Below are 20,223 nucleotides of genomic sequence, written 5' to 3' on the forward strand. Positions count from 1 at the left end.
ATTTTATTTCCAAATTTTAAATCTGTATTTCTTGCAACAGACATTCAGAACAATCCAATTGGGGTAGAAGGGGTGGAAATCACACTATAACATTAAGAAATCATAAAAGAGATTACATATTATATTAATACAGCATTTGTAAATGGTCACAATGTGAAGCTGCAAACATAAATAAAATTCTTCTTTAAATAATGTTAATGCCATTTTAAATAAAATAAGCCCTCACTTTTTAGATCACTTCTGTCTTTGCTAGACTTGCCAGCATTTTTCTCAGCAATGAGTGTTTGAAACTTATGTCTGGCCCACTGAGTGAGATGATCCAGCATGGAGAACACTGTCTGTGTGCTCAGCTGGCTCAGGTCAGATGCGCTGTCCTCGAGCCTCCTGCTGGACTGATCATCGTGTGTCAGAACAGCCATGATCTCCATGTAAACCTACACAAAGGCAAAAGACACAAGGGAAATGGCAAAGAAATGGCAAACCAAGCAGCAGCTGTTGCTAAGGGATTCTATACAGGGAGAAAGTCTTGAGGTTTCAAGACACAACAAATGCTACTGCATCTCTTCTACAAATACAATACTTCAAGATTTGGTAAGAATAAAGTTATCTACTGGTTACAAGATTACAGATTTACTTTTTTGCTTCTGTTTAAATAAATGCCCTGACAAAATATCTGTTTCTGTTTGTTTTAGCCCATAAAATATGAGTTAACATAAATAACAGATGCTCACAGAGGAAAAATCATCACATGCCTCTACACACCCACAATATTTAAACACAAATATTTTAGCTGTGAAATTTCAAATTAATGGAAACTAAGTCATACTTTTCAGTATCTTCCAATTCCTTCATTTCAGAACATGCTTACAAAGAGTCCTTGCAGACTTGCATCTCTCTGTACATACAGATGCTGCTCCCACAGTACAAATGGCAGCACTTGGGCACATGCACTGACAGCTCAAGCAAACTAAAGGGAAGCAGGATGACTTCTCCTCCACCCCAGCTTTGCTACAACACATCTACAGATCCTGCTCCCCATGAATGTGGCAGCTGAATAGTTTATCCACTGAAACTATAATTGTATGCAAAGGAGAGGAAAAAATTATGAGTGTGAATTCTTGGGATTATAAAAGTTCAGTTTACTGGCTGTTTGTGTTGCACACTTCCTCTTTGTACCACTCCAGCTGCTGATGTTACTGCAGTCATGATCGAACACATAATATCTCATCCCAGGCCCAAATGATGGAAATCTGCAGAAAAGCAGTTCCAACACAAACTGTATGAGGATATTCAAAACCCTGTCAGAAAATTATTATTATTATTTCTATTATTAATACACAAAAAGGAGTTTAACACCTGAACAATTTATTCATGTAGGCCTACAGAGCTGAGCAGCTCTCATGAAGAACAGCTGCTGACCATTCCTGTGAAAAACACTACCATCTTACACATCTCACCTCTTGTTGATCCTCTTGACTGCATCCCAACAAAACATAGACAAGGATGTGTGGAAGGAGATAAATTGTCACTTTGTAGTCATTTTTCATCATAATGCTGCAGCAATCAAAGACTTTTCTGGCAAGATCATGTCGCACCTATAGAAAAAATATTATTTCCAGGAAAAGCCTCATTACAAAAGTGCAAATAGATGAATAATCAATAGATTTCCTTTTCTTGATGAACACAAATTCTAGTCCATCAAATAATTTTAAGATATCTGTCTCCTACAGAAGTTTCATCAGACTTAAATCTGCAACAGGGATACCAGATGGCAGCTGCTATTACATGTAGCAACTGCTGACAGCACAAAGACAGGCAAGCACTGCTCAAATTTCCACTTCTCCATGTGTTTTACACCATTGAGAACTTGCACTGGCCATAGAAAAAAACCTTAAGGCTGAGAGTCTGTCACTACACTCAGCCTCTCTTCTGCAATTAAAAGCCTGCAGAAAGTAGGATATTATGAGGACATTCAATTCTACTCTGTCTGAAAGAGGACATTGCAGTTACTGAGCTATTGTAATTCAATTCACTTCTTACAGCGGCTGATTTGGAAGTGACATTTTCAGTGGGTCACTTAGATATTGGAAAGGGAAAAGAAAAAGAAGATACAAGTACATTTTATGTGCTAAGACTGTGGAGCTACAGGGAAATCTTTCCAAAACTGAGAAGATAAATCCAGAAGTATTTCAGAAACTTCTCACAAGCATTTGTCAGTGCCCTCAGTTTCACAAGAGTGTCTGGTCAAAGACAAGTTTCCTTGATTTTTAGCTTTGCCACTGCCTGTGAAGCCTCGCCAGGACCACTGCTGGGGAAAGGGGGAGTGTAGTACCCTGCTGTAGAAGCAGGAAAGTCTTGTAAGAGGCCTGCAGCCAACAGCCATATTCTCCCATCCACCCCTGATCTGCAGAAACTGAAATGAGGTTCAAGAACTGTCTTGCAAAGAGCCTTACAGAAAGATTTCTTTTCTTACCTTTGTTATAAGATAACCTGCCCAAGTTGCTGACCATTCTGCAAAATTATCACCTAATTTGCTTAAGTAAATTGGCTTCTTCACCTTAGACCAGTTTACAGCCTTCTGATAACTCTTGTACCTGTAATTTTGAAATATTCATTTAATAAAACTAACTTTTGATGTAATACAGTAAACAATAGCACATTGTTAGTTATGAAATTCCCTCACTGGAGCAATATTAAGTCCTGTCTTCTGACTCTTTAAAAGTAGAATTAAAACCCCCACTTTCAGTAGTCAACATCTTTTATTCTAGAGCTCCTTAAAATTAAATATGAAATAAAAATTCTCATAACTTGATAGGCTGTTTGTAAGTATATTTTAAAGTGCTATTCGTAATCAGTTTTAAGAAATGAAGTTTGATAAACATCTGAGTACAATGTTCTTGACAGGAAAAACCCAGAGCATACATGAAAGCTGAGAAAATCTGTTTTCTAAAAAGGTAAAGCTTATCACAGGTGAGCATGACTGTCTTCATGAGGAAATAGAAGGGAAACATTCATTATTTCTAGTTAAGACAGCAACATAATTTGAAGTTTATCATTACTTCAACAAAATGAATGTGAAGAAAAAGTCCAATTAAAACTCAGTGAGCTCCTCCTACTTCTGTAGAAGGTAGGACTAATAGGATGCTAGTAGATTTGAGTAGAAGGGAAAGAAAAGCAAAAGCTTCAAAACATCATATAAGTCAATGCTCTAAGGACAAACAGGCAAACATGGGCCAAAGTATGAGCTCCAAGTTTTGCTTGTTTGATTTAGAGAGAATTACATTCAAGTAAGTAATAATTCAGCTTTTAGTAGAAAGACCTTATTTCAATTTTGTGTATGTACATAACACTCTTCCCAGAAGAGAGAGAGTCACAAAACCATATATGGTAATACTAGCCTAGAGAAAAAACCCAACAGATGTTATGAAAAGCCATTCCTTTAGCTGTCATACACCTTGTGTTCAAGTGAGGTTCCAAGATCTCCTGCACATGCTCAGGAAACCTCCTCCAAAGCCTGGAGCCAGGGCAGTCAGTGTTGGTCTCTCTACAGTCATAGATGGACAGTAACTCCTGAAAAATCATGGTTGCATCACCAAGTTAGCACTGAGGATTTTCATGACCACAGTACAAAGCCCTGTGCATACACCCAAACCCCCATGTATATGATCTTTCCAACCTGAATGAGTCTGTGATAAGTAATGAGAGACAAGTTATGGTATGCTTAATTCAGAAATCATAACTGCAAAACTGTTATCCAACACTGTTAATCCTCTGTTACTAGGCAAGTTTTGATTTCAACTATGGATTCCCTAGATTCTCCAGCTGGTGTTTGGACCATATTAACTTGTATTCTTCACATCTGCCAATAAACCAGGACTAGAATTTAGTCTGATTCCTCCTTGTGCAGGAAGTGCACAATCTTGTGCATATGCTATTAAAACTCTTATCCTGCTGACAACATAAGGCCACCTATTTTCTCCTGGATTAAAGAACTATCCCGAAGTCTTCACAAAGATATTGAACATCAAAAACAGCAAGAATGAAAAAGCAAAAACTTCCATCTGCTAAATAAAACCAGCACAAAAGACTAGAGCCTGAAAATAAGGGCAGGCTTCCTTTCACTTGCTTCTTATAAGTGTAAGCAGAAACAGAGTATTCCTAAGAAACAGTCTGCTTTTCATTTCTGCCTATGCAACCTGAACTAATTCTAAGCCACTCTCAGGATTAGTCCTTAATCCCTGTGTATGGACTGCCAGCTACCTCTAAAACATCAGATGTCTCCTATAATATTGTGATACAAAAGCAAACCCATCTATCTTATTTGAGGACTACCTACAATACTAAGTGTACTTTCTAATTTAAACCTGTTACAGGATGAAGTTTCAAATATTTAAAAAAGAAAAATTGTATTGCATAGTTCAATGTTACAGAACATAATCTGTGAAATAAAAGCAGGATCTAACCAGTAGATCTTACCTGAATTGCATATGCTGCAGAATCCTGAGCACGAACATTGTCAGCATAAGCAAGGAAAGCTCTGGTCAGTTCCATTAACAATCCATAGGCAAAATTTGGATCTTCCACTCCAGCCTTAATCACAAACAGAATGCCAGTTTTACTAAAACAGAGTAGTAGCTGTATCTCTAAATAACCACTTGGTTTACACTTGGAGTGTAACTCTAAACTGTTTTAGGTCAGACAGCAAGTCCAGATTTTCCAAGGGCCTAGAGATATGAGGTTCCTTCCTCCCAAGGACTTTTGGAAGACTCCTGATGCTAAACAAAACACTACTGCAATGCTTCTTACCACAAAAGTGAAGTGTTTTCCTTGAGTTTCACTTGTTGAAAAATCGAGCCTGCCAGGATCTATGGCTCCCAGTTCACCCAAACATTCTCCACAGAGCAGTCGTGCCTGGGAATTTGCATCCTGGCAGCCGATGAGAAGCACTGTCACCAGCTGGGAGATGACTGGCTCCACAGTTTCACTGTCTGTGACATACTTGATCAGCTTTTCCTGGGAAGATAAGTAATAAAGATGAGTCATTCTACAACCATATTTGTAAATAATCTCAGAAATCTTCAACCTGTAACTCACTTCCAATTTCATTTAGCCATGAGTTGAGGTTGTAACTACAGTCCAATTGCACTCATCTGCTCCTCACCCTAGGAAGGACTAAACAAATGTGTGAGGAATTTGGGCCTCAGTTAATGCTGTCATGGCCAATATTGTTTTCCATTATCATGCACCTCTCTACTAACTTAATTTTCTTTCTTTGTCTTCCCAAGTACCTCTTTTCTTTTCTACATTATCAATCTTTTTTACTTACTTATCCCTCTTCTTATGTGTTCCAATACTTCCTCCCAACTTCTCTCATGCAACTGTTGTGATACCTCCTGGGTTTCCTGCCATTTCTATCCATTTCTATTCTTATTATTTGCCATTTCTTGGACATTTCATCACTCTCAAGTCCTACAAAGCCCAGGGTTTCAAGTCCTTTGATCAATGTCCATCATTTTAATTGGGTGTCCTTTCTTTTTTTGCTTTGACCCAACTTTTATTCCTTAGTTTCACATTTAGTCCAAATACAGAAAAAAATCAAGATGTTTGTCGTTGTTATGCTTAATGAAAACTGAAACCACAGCCAACATAACAGAGCAAATAGTTTCACAAGCCGTGGAACTAATTAAGTTTGATTTGCCTCAATTATTTTGCTAGACCTCTAACTCAGCAAGACACAGCAGGATTTTGCTGACCTGAGCTGCAAGAATTATTGGTTGGCCAGGAGTACACACAATGATTGTTTGTTCTTTTAGCTGGGCTTTTTTTTTTAATTTCTGGCTAAAGGGCGTCCCACAATCTTATAACTACTAAGGGTACAGATTTATTACTTTTTCTAATGGGTCACATTCACCCTTTGGGCTAATAACCACACAGAACTGTAAAGCAGTGTTTTCAGCTTGTACATAGCTATGAAATGCTTTTGAATATGATCAATGGATTCAAAATTTTGAGGGTGGAAGACAAAGAAGGAAGAGAAAAATAAAGAAGGTCTAAGGTGGCCCAAGGACATCTTAATTCTTTCATGTATTACACATATACACACACACACTTACTTTTATGTATGAGGCTTCTGATGTAAAAACCATACACGCCCTAAACATAAGGCAATTTGTTATGTGGACAATAAGCCCACATAACAAATTGCTGAAATGGACTTCTTAGACACATCTTTCCTCAGAGCTGAAAAAAAAAGTACACTAGCCTTGCTAAATCAGTATCACAAAGATTTGAGTATTTGAAAGTCCACCTACACGGAGATATCATGAAAAAGAATCCATTTCCCCCATTATATGAAGAAACAGCTTATTGAACTGAGGAGAATAACCCAGTTCAAGTGAACACCCTGTAACAACAAGGGTGTTTTAGACTTTTGGTCCAGATGCTAATGTGATTTATTTTTAGTTCTGCTGAAGGAGGTTTTCTATACCTGGTTTCTATACAGTGTTTCCTTCAGGCTGGTAAGTGCATGAATCCGAACATCCACATTCTCGTGCTGAATAGCTCTCATGGACAGCTGCAGGGCTGTCTGCAGGTCTGTGCTTTTGGAGGATTCCTGAGCAGGACACAAGAAGTTCAGGTTAAGTATAACAGGAATATGACTGAAAGTATAACAGGAATATGGCTGAACAGCATCTCCGAGAACACAAGCAAGAATACATGGAAACAACTGCCTTTTTGCTTACATTCTCACCTATATCTATATACCACTGTCTTCTTGCCTATTTCTAAAAATGTTTCACTCAAAAAGCTGCTATATTTTACTTCTGGGTGAATATAATGATGGTGTAAATAAAAGTATAAAATCATAAGAAAATGCTTTGCTTAAAGTCTGTCTAGAATTAAATTATTTCTACTTTTGTTGCATCACTCCCAAAATACTTCCCATCTATTTCCTAATCATTCTGAGGACAAGCAAATGAAATGGACCACAGAGTACTCCTAAGAAGAGACAAACTTTGCTCCCTGTAAAGACAATATGGCCAAAGCTAAAACTGTTGACTTCTCATTCTAAAATCTGTCACAAAAGAGAAGAAAAGTCAGGGTTCAGGAGATGCTACAGAAACAGGAATGCTGAACATATTCCTTAACCAGAATCAGAACATGCTTCAAACTATGCCTGTGATACATAAAACCAATTTTGTGTATCACAGGCAGATAAATATATTTCCACTTAACAATACATTTCACATGTTTTCCTCAGTTGCCATGAATTCATTTTATGCAGTAAAGCCAAGCAAATAAATAAAAGAAACTGTACCTTTCTGTATTCCTGAAGGACAACCTGAACTTCTTTTAGTTCAGGAAGGTCAGGTAGAAAATATATTTCATGTAGAAAGTCTCGTACTGCATCCCTAATAGTTATTAAAAAAATATTGCAAAGAATACAGCAAACATTAGTTGAATCCAAAAACCCCATCCAAATAAAGCAATGAAGAAATCTCTTTCAATATTGCTACTATGGCCTTGTACAAGAGCCTTATTATTCCTATATACTACCGTTTATTGTGAAAACTGTTGATATGATACAATGCAAGAAAAATGAAAACCCATCAAAAGTAATCAAGCTATTAAGTAGCAACATTCCTAAAAAAACCCTTTTATGTTACAAAATGTAAGATGAAAAAGAATTATGACTCAACCTTATCTTCAAAAGGGTTAAGCATGAGAATTAAAGTATTTTGTATTAAACTTTGATTTTATTTTCAGTTGGTCTGACCATTTGAATGGAATGTATGAAACCTTACTGAACATAATAATCTGTGCACTTCATAATTATACCTCTAATCACTGAAGAAAACAAAGAACTAATTTCCTCCCCATTTCCAATTCTGTACACTTCTCTTTAGCTTAGAGCAAATGTTAGCAATCATCATTATTCTGTAGAGGGAATTTTCCATATCAGCACAATAAACACACTGAAGAAAACCTGGCAGGGTTCAGTGTCTGAATGGGCTGTAACTTGGCCACAGCATCATATATATTTATAAGAACAATATAAAAACCCCTTTTCAGATGAGGCTTGTTACATTTCAAGACCTCAACACAATTTAGAGAAGGGACAATTCTATAGAACAGCAACTATTTAGTAGAAAAATATGTTTTCTGGTCTCAGTGCTGGATGACTTGAATTCAGGGTTATCCCCATTCCTGTTGCAGGATTTAAACCACAGAACTGAAAATATCTTGTGCAGTACCTGTTCTCCACTATGAGGAAGTGGAATATTGCTGTGGTTTCCTTGGGTTGGATATGTATGAGGGGCAAGAGCACCACTATCACCTGGCTGAGCAAGGAGCCAAGGTAGGAATGGTCCAGACTTCGAACAAAGCAATCCCAGGCTCTAAACAAGAAAAGGCAACAAAAAATATAATCAATGATTCTTCTCTGCAGGAAATATTTCAGGTGAGTCATAAAAAGCACTTTGAGCTATTTCAGCACTGTGGTTTAGATTCCTGTCCAGAACAAAACAACACTGTGCATCAAAGGACAGAAATAGCAGGGATGTCACTGTTTGGGTACACCATCAGCCCACCTGCAGCACAGTTCTGGGAAGTCATCCTTGTATCTCAGAGCTGTTCTCAGCGTGGTCATCATCTTCACTCTGACAGAACTGATGTGCTTGGGACCCATGAGTGTCATTAAAGATCTCAGGCTGTTTAAAGCCTAGGCAGATGAAAACCATTTTAATGTATTAGATACTCAGGAAAACATGTAGTTATATTTTCTATTAAAATCAGGCTAGCCTTGCTTAAGAAATCATACTCTAAGATATCAAAATTAGTTTGATGTTTTTATAAAGAATTTGGGTTTAGAAAAAAAAGGGGATGAATCTCTAATGACAAGATTGTAACAAAACCCTACATTATCTAGGCTGTTGACATATCATGAGGGAAGAACTGCAGACACCAAGGAGTTAATGATTACAGATGTCTATTATAAGACATGATTAGCTATATATCCCAAGCTGAAAAGAGAAGGCTTAGGAAATACAGAGGAAATAAACAAATTTGCATTTAAAAGAAAAATCAAACCAAGAAAACCCCAACAAACTGCTCACAGAAGTGACTGGCAAGCATCAGGAAACAGGTAATAGCTCAGTTGTCAATGGAAGACAGAGGAGAAATACTGAGATGCAGGAGATATTTCAGTCACAGTAACACTACACCAAACAAGGTAGTAAAATGTCTAGCATGACAGATCAGTAACACAGAATAAACCTGAGCTTGAGAAAAGGTCATGCAAGGGGAAACTCACCAAGAACAAAAACAGAAGATAGAAACAATAGCAGGTGCAGCAAAAGAAGTGCTGTACAAATTAGGAAATTCAGAAAGCATGCAGAAAAGGGGCTATGAAAATGAGAACATTTTAACATGAGTATCTGAAAATCAAAAAAACACCAGAGAAAATGCAGTCTGTCAAAGCAAAGACTATGTACATTCTAGCATTGAAAAACTTCCTGTAGAAATCATCTACAGTCACTCTGTGAGGAGGCTAAAAGGCCAGTCTTGTGGTTGGAAGCACTGCTTCAGTAGAATTTTCACTTTGTCTCAAGCTGTGAGCTCTAATTTCTCTAAATGCACTCTACTGAAAAGCTTAAAGGAGCTGTTCTGTGGGAACCAAAACTAATCTCTTGGATTTCCATCTTTTTTTTTACCCTTTGGTGTCCTTATATAACCCCATGCAGTAATTCCAGTTTCTCCCACATTCCCTCATCCTCCCACTGGTGTTTGTTTCACACACTAAAAATAATACACTTGGATTTCTCCCCTACAATTCCTGGTTGATTGACTCCTTGCATACACCATGTCTGACTGAAATATGTATCTGCCATTATTATCTGATCATTATCTACCCGAACATTAAAGAAATCAAGAACTTTTAAGCTTACACAGAAGTCCTACCCCCAGTGAGACATCAGTTTTAATGAATCATTTTGGGACCCTAGTATCTTTGAGACTCCCTTGACAGTTGCATGATCACACAAGTAAATCTGGAATATTATAACAGTGCTTGCTTATTTTTGTTTTAATATTCAGAATTAAGTTTACACACCATTTTTTTATCCTCAATGCCAACACTGGAACTCAGTAACTGCATGTTAAAAAAAGCCAAGATACCAAGCAATTTAGGTTGCAGATAATCAGCCTATGGAGAGGAAAAAAAAAGTTAAAACCCCAAATAATTACAGTAAGTTAAAACCCCAAACAATTAACACATTTCAAAGCCTAAGAAATTAAAATGCAGGTATGAAATGCAAATTCTGAAATACATATGAGAAGAATCCCAACTACGTAGCTACTTAAGAAATATCAGTGTTATTGACAGATATCCCTATTAGGCTGTGGGTCTTGCTATTTTGTAAGATGTTAGGATTTACATGTGTGTTGTTGATTTGTTCAGGCACTTTTTGTTTTGATTTGGTTTTATGCATACTTGGTATGGATCTCTCTGTTACGAAAACACTTCATAGGAAATCTCAGCCTTTCTTCCACTTTTCCCCTGAAGTAAGTGCTGTTCAGAGAATGGCAAATTGTCTACACTATCACAATGGCCAAAAAGAAATTACTGAAAAAACTGAGCATGAATATTTTGATGTCCTTACCATTTGTTCTGGTGAGGTTATTTCCCTAGGTCCCTGATAGGGATCATCCTGGGAGGCAAATGAAGCCAGTATGGACAGACCATTGAAGACCTGCTGGTAGTGCTCCCCGATCCGCAGCAGCAACTCGTTATGCAGGCCCTGGTAGTCCTGCCTCAGCAAGCTGCCCAGCTCTATCTCAGTCTCATTCTGCACTCAACACAAAGAAATATCATTTCATTTCATCACAATGTAATTAGAGCACTGAGAGACAGGAGGCAATGGGCTCTGGTTGGTTTGTTATAGAAGTCAAAGCTTTCAAACAGCTCAATGTTAGACAAGCCAAGCTTTTAGAATTTGCTAAATTCATAAAATATCTTAGAAACATTCCTTGGAGCTAATGGAAGTGGTTATAAACAATAAGAACAAAATTTCTGCATATGCAATTTCCCAACCTCTGCTTTGCAATACCTTAATCTGAATACAGCAGAAAGCTCACTATGCATCAGCTGTTGCTCCTAATCTGCAGGTGTAACAGAGCAAATGCCAATTTACCTTGAGGTAGTGCAGTGCCCGCTCCAGCTCATCCTTGGTGCAGGAACAGACCAAATGAGAGAAGATGTATTTGAAGTTATTGATTAAAATCTCTCTTCTGTTCACATTCAATTGCTTTGCTATGGTTCTGATAAGTGTGGAGGCTGCAGGACTGGCCTTGGCAGCAAGGTCAGGAAGCAAAACTTGCAGGGTCCGCTGGTAAATGAAGAACTACAGTTAATGTAAGAACCAAACAAACAAACCCTCCACAACCCCAGGGTTAGGCTAAATTCTATTTGGGTCAGTACCACAACATGTGTCTGGTCGTAATTATCACCACAGGTAGAAACAGAGAAAAACTTTCATAAATGCATATACCTAGTAAAAATGCAGATAAAACTAATTACTTCAGTAATTAAAATTTAATCCATACTAGTAATTAAAATCTAATCCATACTAAGAAACTTGTAAACAAAAAGTGAGCATTTTTTGTGTCAATCCAGATTCTCCATAAAAGGAAATCTTAAAAAACCCCAAAAGAAGTAAAAAAGGTAGTTTTCATCTTTTGAAATAAGAAAGCTGACACCATGCAAAAATCACACCTTCAAAAGGATGCCTCCAAGTGCACTAAATCATTAATATGCTTAATGAGCATTCTAAACTTTAGCTCCTTATCCACCATACTTGAATTGGCACTGTATTCATCCCTCTAACCCCTTGATAAAACTATTCTTCTGCATTTGCTGTCTCACTTGCAGCATTCCCAAGAGAAAGTGTGGATTAAAATTGAACTTCACAACCACAAGCATAAAATACCAAAAGGAATGACCAACTTACTGAGAGAAAGCGGTTTAGATCTGGAAAATCAAATACACTGGCAATCTCAGATAACATGTCCAGAGCCATTTCTCTCTGGTGAGCAGCTGTTTCTTTCTGCAGCTCATTGCCCTGGCAAGGAGCACTCAACACCACCATCTGGCTGGAGTGCAGGGATTCCACTAGAAACTAAGCATGAAGAAAGAGGTATTTAGTATTATTTTCCCCTTGTTCACTCCCTAAAACTAAACACAAAAGTTTCACTGGGCTTTCCATGCATCATTTTTCACTCTCATTTATTGCACATAGATCTATGATTATGACTTTGCAACAGAACTGGATTATCATCCACTTATTAATTACATTCAATTTTGCAACTCTGGATTCAAATATTCCATTACTAAAAAATATTCAAAGTTAGAAAAGTCTGCTTTGACAATTTTCTTTTTAAATAGAACTTGTTGTTGTTAGGTAATGGATAGAACAAAAAACCTAAATCAATCATGGCAGAATTATGCCTGTGCAATGCTGACTTCAATTCCAATTTTAAACCACAGTGTCTTGCAGCAATAGCACTACAGAATGCAAGAGCCTCTATTTCAGAATGAAGCATCTAGGGAATAAACCAGAGAAGCAACACTACTGAGGGGAGATCACAACAAAATCAAAGATTTCCCATTCCTTCCTGAATGTTGGTAGGGCCTTTTCCTTAAAATCATTTCTTTCTTGTCCTATGAAATTTCATCTTGAGAAATACTGCAATTTTGACCTTGAATTCCATTTTCAAAATATATACAAAGAACCCAAAGGCATGCACTTTCTAAACCACACACTCTTTTTACCTGACAGATTGGCTTCTTGTACTGACTGAAGAAAGCCTGCAGCTTTATGGCCTTGGCTGCTGCCAGGGCCCGGATCTCTGTGTACGCTGCTCCGGCCACCGAAGGCGACTTGGACAACAAACAGTGCAGCAAATGCAGGAGGGCAAATGGCACCAATTCTCCTTTGGATGCCCTTACAAAGTAAGCAGAAGAAAAAGGATTAAAAAGTAAACCTGAATTGTTGCATTAATAAAATGACTTAAGAACATGCAATTGCCATCACGCAAAATGAGTCATGCTTGTATCTGCATGGCTTCTCCGTACTTCCTGTGACAGGGCAGAAGAAAATGAGAAAATGAGGAATGTTCCACAGGAATCAACAGCTCTCTGCAGTTGCAATGGACTGGGGGAAAGGATGACTTCAAAATAAGTAATCTTACACTTAAAGAAAGGGCACTTGGTATCACAAACTGACACAACTTGGCAATTTTTAAGATACTATCAAAATACCTTCCAATATCTCCTGTTGTGAGAATCAAGGTGTCTTTAAGCTCATTATTTCTTGACATTTTGGCATTTGTGTAGGCTTCTTTCATCCTTGAAACAAACAGCTGATACACAGGAGAACAAAAACACATAAATGTTAGTGTTTGACACTAGTGAAACAAAAACCATAGTAAGTTAGGAACAAAACCCAAAAATAAACATGAATTCACCTCTTTTATGAATCCTTCTTCAGTGTCTAAGGATTCTAGTATGTTCTTTATACAGTTACTGAAAGCCACTCTTACATCTTTGTCTGGATCTTCCATTAGATTTAATAAAGACCCAACAAGAGTCTTCACACTGGACTCATCAGTATTAAAATCCAGGTGTTTGCAAAGATGAGGTATGTTTTCTATAAATGCTGGATTGGAGGAGGGAAGAAAAACATGTTTTTAATAGTTTTTCAAAATCTACTGAAGTGCACAAAAAAATGAGGCAAACAAACTATAAAGCACACTTAACTTTTTTAACCAAAAGAATAAATACTGTGAAATCAGAGAAGAGATTTAAAATTCAGATTTTATCATGTATTACACTTTTAGATATAGCCATAGACCAAATTTAAGCCAAGGCAGCTTAAAAAGAACATCACTGGCAACATTAAATATCAGCAGTGATATCAATTGAAATACAACACTTCAATCATCAATAGAACTATTAAAAACCCAACACAGAATAAAAGGAATGGAGAAAGGTACAGATATAATGACTTAGTACCTCAGATGGAAGTGTAAAATGTTACTAAAGGTAAAGCCACATACCTAGCTTTATTGAACTGGGTGCTTTGCTCTCAAGTAGAATGAAAAAGGGCTTGAAAACACAGGCTTGCACAGAAGAGGTTTTTCCATGAGCAGAAGTCACAGTAAGGCTGCTACACAAAATATCATGAGTAACATGGTTAACAGCAGAGTCTGCTGAGGAAGGTTGTACATGGAATGGACCAGAAAGACAACAAGATAACTTCCCAACTATAGCAGCACAGGCCTCCTTGACTAGCTCAGACTCATCTCTGATTTGATTTCTGAAATGGAAACAAAAATGAAATTGTTTTAATAGGTCATTTACCTAGAAGTTTGTTTTTCTACATTGTCTGAGTTCTCTAACTACACTGGCAGTACTATCAGGACAGCTTAAGGATCTGTCTCACTAAATCATCTCTGTCCTTTTCAGATCACCCTCATGTTCTGTTAAATGTTTGCAGCAGCACTGGGCATGGTGAGGCTGGCACGCTCTAAAGAAGAAAATGAAGACTAGCACAAAAGGACAGAAGACACCAAGACATATATAAAGAAGGCAGAGGAGCTGCAAAGATTTGAAGAGACATATGGACAAACACAAAATGGATTTTACTGACAAAGATATCTCCCTTCCCCTCCTAATTTAAATGAGGGTCTTCAGCTAGCAAAGGAACTTGCATACTGACATAGTAAGTGAGCACTGTTCTGTCACACAGACATCATCACGTGCACCTATCCTGTTAATATCTCATGATTGCTGAAATTAAGATCTAATGAATTTCATTTGAAACGAACATTTATTTTTGTGCTTATGCTCCATTTATTATATGCCCATTTTTCTTCTTGCACAAAGACAGAAAAGCTGCATTAATACATACAAAAGAGCTCTGGGAATCACACTGCAGGACTGCACAGGTTGAAGCAGGAGAGAGAATCCTTTAACACAAGTAGCCCGAATTATTTCATGGTGACTTTGTAATGCCCAGTGATAAACTGATTTTCTCCAGTCCAGATGAATGTCTTTTGGGAAGACAGTCAGAAGGAACACACAGTGTGACTGAGTTTGGGGTGCTAAAGAGAAAAAAAAGAAAGCAAAGAGTTACCTGATTTAAATTTTTAATACCATTACTCATCATAAGAAGGCAAATAAAATAATTTTACTTTAGAATAATAATCATTCAAAAGTGGAACTAGGTTTTATATACTTTAACATACTTACAGAAACTCTGTGCAGTTTTTTGACTCAAAACTAGAGGACCAAACCCCCAAGTAGATGGCTTAAAAGAAGAATCATCAGGATGGCTGTAAATCCAGGGCAGAGACAGCAACCCACATAAGTCATCAAGAATCTGATCACTCAGTGGAATTTTCACTAGGGGAAAGAAGCAGCAAAACAAACATTTAAAAAACATGTATAAAATATTTTATGTTCTTAATTTGCTACAAAATATTACTTTTTCTATCAACAAAAATTAGTATCACTGTTCCCCCATGTTATCATACTTTTTAGGCATGGAACCTAAAAATCTCATTAAACAGATGACAGAATGTAACACATGAGCAGCAGAATAAATATAACTTTGGTATCTCTGGATTTGTCAAAGATTTTCAGCTGGACTTCGGGGTGTCTGGTAAGCTGAACTCACAATGATATTTTAGTCTTGGTAACTGAGTCTGTCCTCCATCCTAGCAGTTACTTTTAAAAAACCTGGAAGTACTCAATATTTTTGGTACCATGCATTTCATGTTTGCTGAAGCTAGTCACAAGCTTTGAAATTGTTGAGTGGAAAAATGACAGCAAATTATGCTGCCTTTGTGTGCCTTTAAAAGAAAACTGCTAAAGTTTTTTCCTTTTTTATGTATTTTCACTATCCCCATGTACTCTCTTGATCAGATAAAAATCATTAGAAGTAGAGCCAAAGAGAAGTAAATGATGTTCATAAAGCAATGCAAATGAAGGTCTCTAAGCAGAATATAGTGATTTTTTTTTTACTTAACCTTTTTTGTAAAAGAGTTGGAATACTGGCACAAGATTAATAATATCAGCACCTTTACCAAATAGACTTAATACAGTCAGATGAATTCCTAATGTACAAAATACAAGACAATCTTAAAGGGTTTCTTACCTTGTGCATATAGCAAAGCGTCGAAGATTTGAACTATTCTGTCAATCACTTGTTCTAGATTAACAATCTGTGTAGCAGCCTCTAACAGGTTTCTGCAGACTTTCACTACTCTTGTGGTAAAATCAGAGGAAATCCACTTGAACTGTATATTCACCATTGAATCTGAGGAGCTTGGAGTATTCTTACATGTATCAGAGTTACATGGATGAGACACTCCATGCTCTTTACTGTTAAAACAGAAATTACATCAATGCAACAAATGCAACAAACAATACTGGATATTAACTGCTTGTAAGCCAAGTTAGTATGGAAATGGGAAATGTACTTCTTCAAAATGTACAGGACCCATCCAATATTGATCCTGACATACAGACAAGCATTAAATTACACAAATTGTACCGAGAGTTACAGAAACTCTTGGTCCCACAGTTTCCCCTTGGTACTTTTACCTGGTGGAATCTGCGGGGGGAGAGCAGTGAACGATGCACAGAGCAGCCAATCGCAGAATCACAGCGATCCCTTCCACAGGCTGGGCAACATCCCCTGGCAGAACTTCTTCCTCAAGGACAGATATTAAGGATGCTGCTTTCTTAGTGATGGCATTCCACAGAGCACTCCTCAGTTTCATGTTTACAGGGTTAAGTCTGTAATTTGACCATATTAATTGTTTTCCAACACACACTTTATTTCAGAAAAGATAAATAATCATAGCAAAACCAGAGCTAATCCACATTTGATACAGGATTAGGAAAATACCACATGAAGCTTTAGCTTAAATGTGTTTTTAGGAAGGAAAAGATCCTAACTCTGAATTTTAGTATGACTCATATCAGACTTATCTGAAAGGCTATAAACATCTAACTCTACAGTCCTTGGAAGGTCTTGGCAACCATAAAATGGCAAATGTTACACCCATCATTGAGAAAGGCACAAAAAGATAATCCAAGGAACTATAGGCCTGTCAGCCTAATCTCACTTCCTAGGAAGATTATGGAAAAAGTTTTCCTTGAACCCATTTCTACCTGCATGAGGGACAAGAAGGTGACTGGAAACAGCCAGCATGTATTTATGACAGGCAAATCATGCACTTGATTCCCTTCTACAAGGAGACAGACAGCTCTGTGGAAAAAATTGGCTGCTTTTTCACACAACTTCAACTGTCTACAAAGTTAGGCTGACAAGAACTTTGTGAAGGTCTGTATGAAAAGTCCTGCAACTGGCAAAAAAACCCCTGATGCAATAGAACAGACTGAGAGCTGGCTAATTAATGAGCAGCTTTGGAGAAAATGACCCAGCAGGCTTGTGGAAAAGTGGAATATTAGAGCAGTGTGACCTTGTTTTAGAGAAAGTCAACTACACCCTGGGCTGTGCACAAAGTGTGAAGGCTGATCACAAGCCCACACCTGGAGTGCAGCATGCCCAAGCCAATTCTGAGTGCCCAAAGACAAGAAAGAGGTCAACTGCTGGCACAAGCCCAAGATAATCAGGGAGCACAGCACAAGCAGAGGCTGAGAGAGCTTGTTTTGCTCATCTGAGCACAACTTGACTTAACTAGACCTGCTTTAAGTACATCCAGTGTAAGACCACAGCCACACACAATTCTGTCACACTAGGTATGCTCCCAGCTTTGTTTTCAGTGTGAAAAAATGAAAATAATTTTCATTGAACACATTCAAAAGAGTCTCTTTAATAAGACTGGCTTAAAAATCATCAATAGATTTTGATCGCTCAAAGTATAATTTAGATTTTTTTCCCCAGGAGCTCTTTCAATCTGTTAAGAAGAAACTGCCTCAAGAAGTTGTCATTATTATTCAATATGCAAATGACTATAAAAGCAGTTACTAAGTGCCATACATTAAAGGTGCAGGAGATTTCTTTGGATGTTTTGTGGGTAGGCTCAGTCGCCGTCTTTTCTCTGGAACTTCGTCACTGCTGCTGCTCCACCCATCAGTATCTGAGCTCTCCAGCTGGTTCTGCTGAATCTCCTCAAAGATTTCTTCTGTTTGTGTTTTTAATGCTGTATAAAGTGGACTCACCAGATACTGGGATGGACAAACAACAGAGGTACCATGATGTATGCTCTGCCTTAAAGTTGTGGTATTATTGCTTCTGACTTAAAATATTAAATTGCAAAATATTGTGCTAAAGAAGTTCCTAAAACCTTTCAGTTTAAAAAACTTAATTACAAGATGAAAGCTCTTATGAGCAATGCAGTTTTCTGTTGTGCTACCAGACAGGATGCAGCTTATTCAGCTGGTTTCCAGTTCCTGCCATAATACCTTGCTACCAAAGCCATGACACAGACACACAAAGTTTAACAGGTAGGATGGAACAGAGGCATTCAGCATATCAACAACTCATTACCAACAACTTTGCTATGCTTCTTAAATAAAACAGGGTTTATTTAGGTTGACTATCAGGAAGAAATTTTTTATTAGGAGGGTGGTGACACACTGACACATGCTGTCTGGAGAGGTGGTGGATGTCCCATCCCTGGAAACACTCAAGGTCAGGCTGGGTGGGGCTCTGAACCCTCCTCTAGTTGAAGCTTATTGCAGGGAGTTGGACTAGATGGCCTTTAAAGGTCCCTGCCAACCTAAACCATTGACTCTATTTTAATTTAAGCTTTTCTACCTGTCCCTAACAAGCATGACTAAGAGCAAATGGTTGGAAAGTAAGAGCATCTCAAACTGCTGCACACTACTTGCAAAGCTGCCTTCATATGAGTGCACTCTGGGCCTTACTTCCATCTCATATTATGATTATGGTTATGGACAGACAGTTGTGCCTGCATAGCTTATGGACAGTTTAATAATGTGAAAAACAGGAGTCCAGATACATCCAACAGGTTTAAGAACCCTGACCTGTATGAACATGTGAAACAATTGAGAAAAAAGGAGTATCAACCTAAACATGCAACTAAAAATTACATTTCCTAGATTTTCTTCTTTGCATAGGTATAGGTTTTTGTATATGACCTATTCACACAATAAATTCAGTTTTTAAAATAAACCTACCTTTTGTTCTTCCTGAGTTCCAAGCACATTCACAAAAATTCTACATATGGTACTGATACGGGCCTTTCTTATTTGTAAGGCAGATTCATAGCCAGCTGGAACAAACTCCAGAAAATACTGCAGCATGTGGCAAAAAGCAGTTTTCAGCTTTTCACACTGAAGGCACCTAAACACATCCCCTTCAAACCATGAGCAGAGCTTCTCTAGCAGCATATTCAAGTAGACAGGTTCAATAGTTTTGTAAGAATCTGCTTCAAAAGGCAGCAATGTCCTCACCAACAGTAAGAGTGGTTCTCCAAAGAGTTCTGATTCCTCAGTATCCATTTCAAGTGTTGATTGTAGAATTGCAAAAAAGACTGAGAAGAAAACACTGGCCAGCTGTTCTGGAGGTCCTCCTAAATGAATTAACTTCACTATAAACTTCATTGCCAAAGTTTTAACTTTTGGACTGCCATACTCTAACAGGGAGCAGCCTATCCCCCAGAGAATAATATCCTGTCTTACAAAAAAGATATCTGCAGCAACATTTGTCAGAATAGACATTAATACAACTTCCAAATATTCTATATTTGGCATACCCATCAGCTGTAATGGGGCCAGCCTTAAATATCCCACTTTGTCACTCATATTGCTGGAAAATCTCTGTACAGTCACTGGCCAGACCAGCCCATCTCCCCAGAGATGCTTCTGTGCATCTCTTTCATGCAAGATGATTAAGTCTTGAAAAAGATGTAGCATGTCTTCAGTTAGTGCTTCAAAAATGGAGCCACTCTTCATTTTAAACAGAAAAAGTAAAGAGCAGATGACATCACAAATGTTCTTGTGCAATGTGTTGCAGTTTGGAGCTGCAGCAATACGGAGAAGCCTTGTTATGATCCAGTTACTAAATTCTAGGACAATAAAAGAGAATTTTTATTATTAAGATAAAAATTAAAATCTCCAGTTGAGAACCTCCCTAACAGCAGATTGCTTACCACTAAATTTAAACT

The 20,223-nt window shown here is 37.7% G+C and overlaps 1 protein-coding gene across 1 annotated transcript in view; it reads right to left on the reverse strand.

Moving 5' to 3' along the window:
- The window catches only part of ATR (ATR serine/threonine kinase), a 38,934-nt gene that overhangs the window by 16,389 nt on the left and 2,322 nt on the right, over nucleotides 1-20,223 (reverse strand). The window contains exons 4-27 of the mRNA XM_054282447.1: nucleotides 19,235-20,124; nucleotides 18,072-18,259; nucleotides 16,667-16,861; nucleotides 16,218-16,444; nucleotides 15,311-15,463; nucleotides 14,970-15,162; nucleotides 14,116-14,375; nucleotides 13,525-13,715; nucleotides 13,319-13,419; nucleotides 12,830-13,001; nucleotides 12,009-12,176; nucleotides 11,193-11,387; nucleotides 10,662-10,847; nucleotides 10,112-10,204; nucleotides 8,592-8,722; nucleotides 8,256-8,399; nucleotides 7,319-7,412; nucleotides 6,488-6,613; nucleotides 4,807-5,013; nucleotides 4,477-4,590; nucleotides 3,455-3,570; nucleotides 2,474-2,594; nucleotides 1,458-1,595; nucleotides 227-434 (exon numbers count right to left, since the gene is read on the reverse strand). Coding sequence (XP_054138422.1) covers nucleotides 227-434; nucleotides 1,458-1,595; nucleotides 2,474-2,594; nucleotides 3,455-3,570; nucleotides 4,477-4,590; nucleotides 4,807-5,013; nucleotides 6,488-6,613; nucleotides 7,319-7,412; nucleotides 8,256-8,399; nucleotides 8,592-8,722; nucleotides 10,112-10,204; nucleotides 10,662-10,847; nucleotides 11,193-11,387; nucleotides 12,009-12,176; nucleotides 12,830-13,001; nucleotides 13,319-13,419; nucleotides 13,525-13,715; nucleotides 14,116-14,375; nucleotides 14,970-15,162; nucleotides 15,311-15,463; nucleotides 16,218-16,444; nucleotides 16,667-16,861; nucleotides 18,072-18,259; nucleotides 19,235-20,124 — 4,611 coding nt within the window. The remainder of the gene's footprint in view (nucleotides 1-226; nucleotides 435-1,457; nucleotides 1,596-2,473; nucleotides 2,595-3,454; nucleotides 3,571-4,476; nucleotides 4,591-4,806; nucleotides 5,014-6,487; nucleotides 6,614-7,318; nucleotides 7,413-8,255; nucleotides 8,400-8,591; nucleotides 8,723-10,111; nucleotides 10,205-10,661; nucleotides 10,848-11,192; nucleotides 11,388-12,008; nucleotides 12,177-12,829; nucleotides 13,002-13,318; nucleotides 13,420-13,524; nucleotides 13,716-14,115; nucleotides 14,376-14,969; nucleotides 15,163-15,310; nucleotides 15,464-16,217; nucleotides 16,445-16,666; nucleotides 16,862-18,071; nucleotides 18,260-19,234; nucleotides 20,125-20,223) is intronic.

Source organism: Melozone crissalis, unplaced genomic scaffold, assembly GCF_028551555.1.
Source record: "Melozone crissalis strain CALT ecotype California unplaced genomic scaffold, PUWL_Pcris_2 ptg000034l_1, whole genome shotgun sequence".
NCBI classification, from domain to species: domain Eukaryota; kingdom Metazoa; phylum Chordata; class Aves; order Passeriformes; family Passerellidae; genus Melozone; species Melozone crissalis.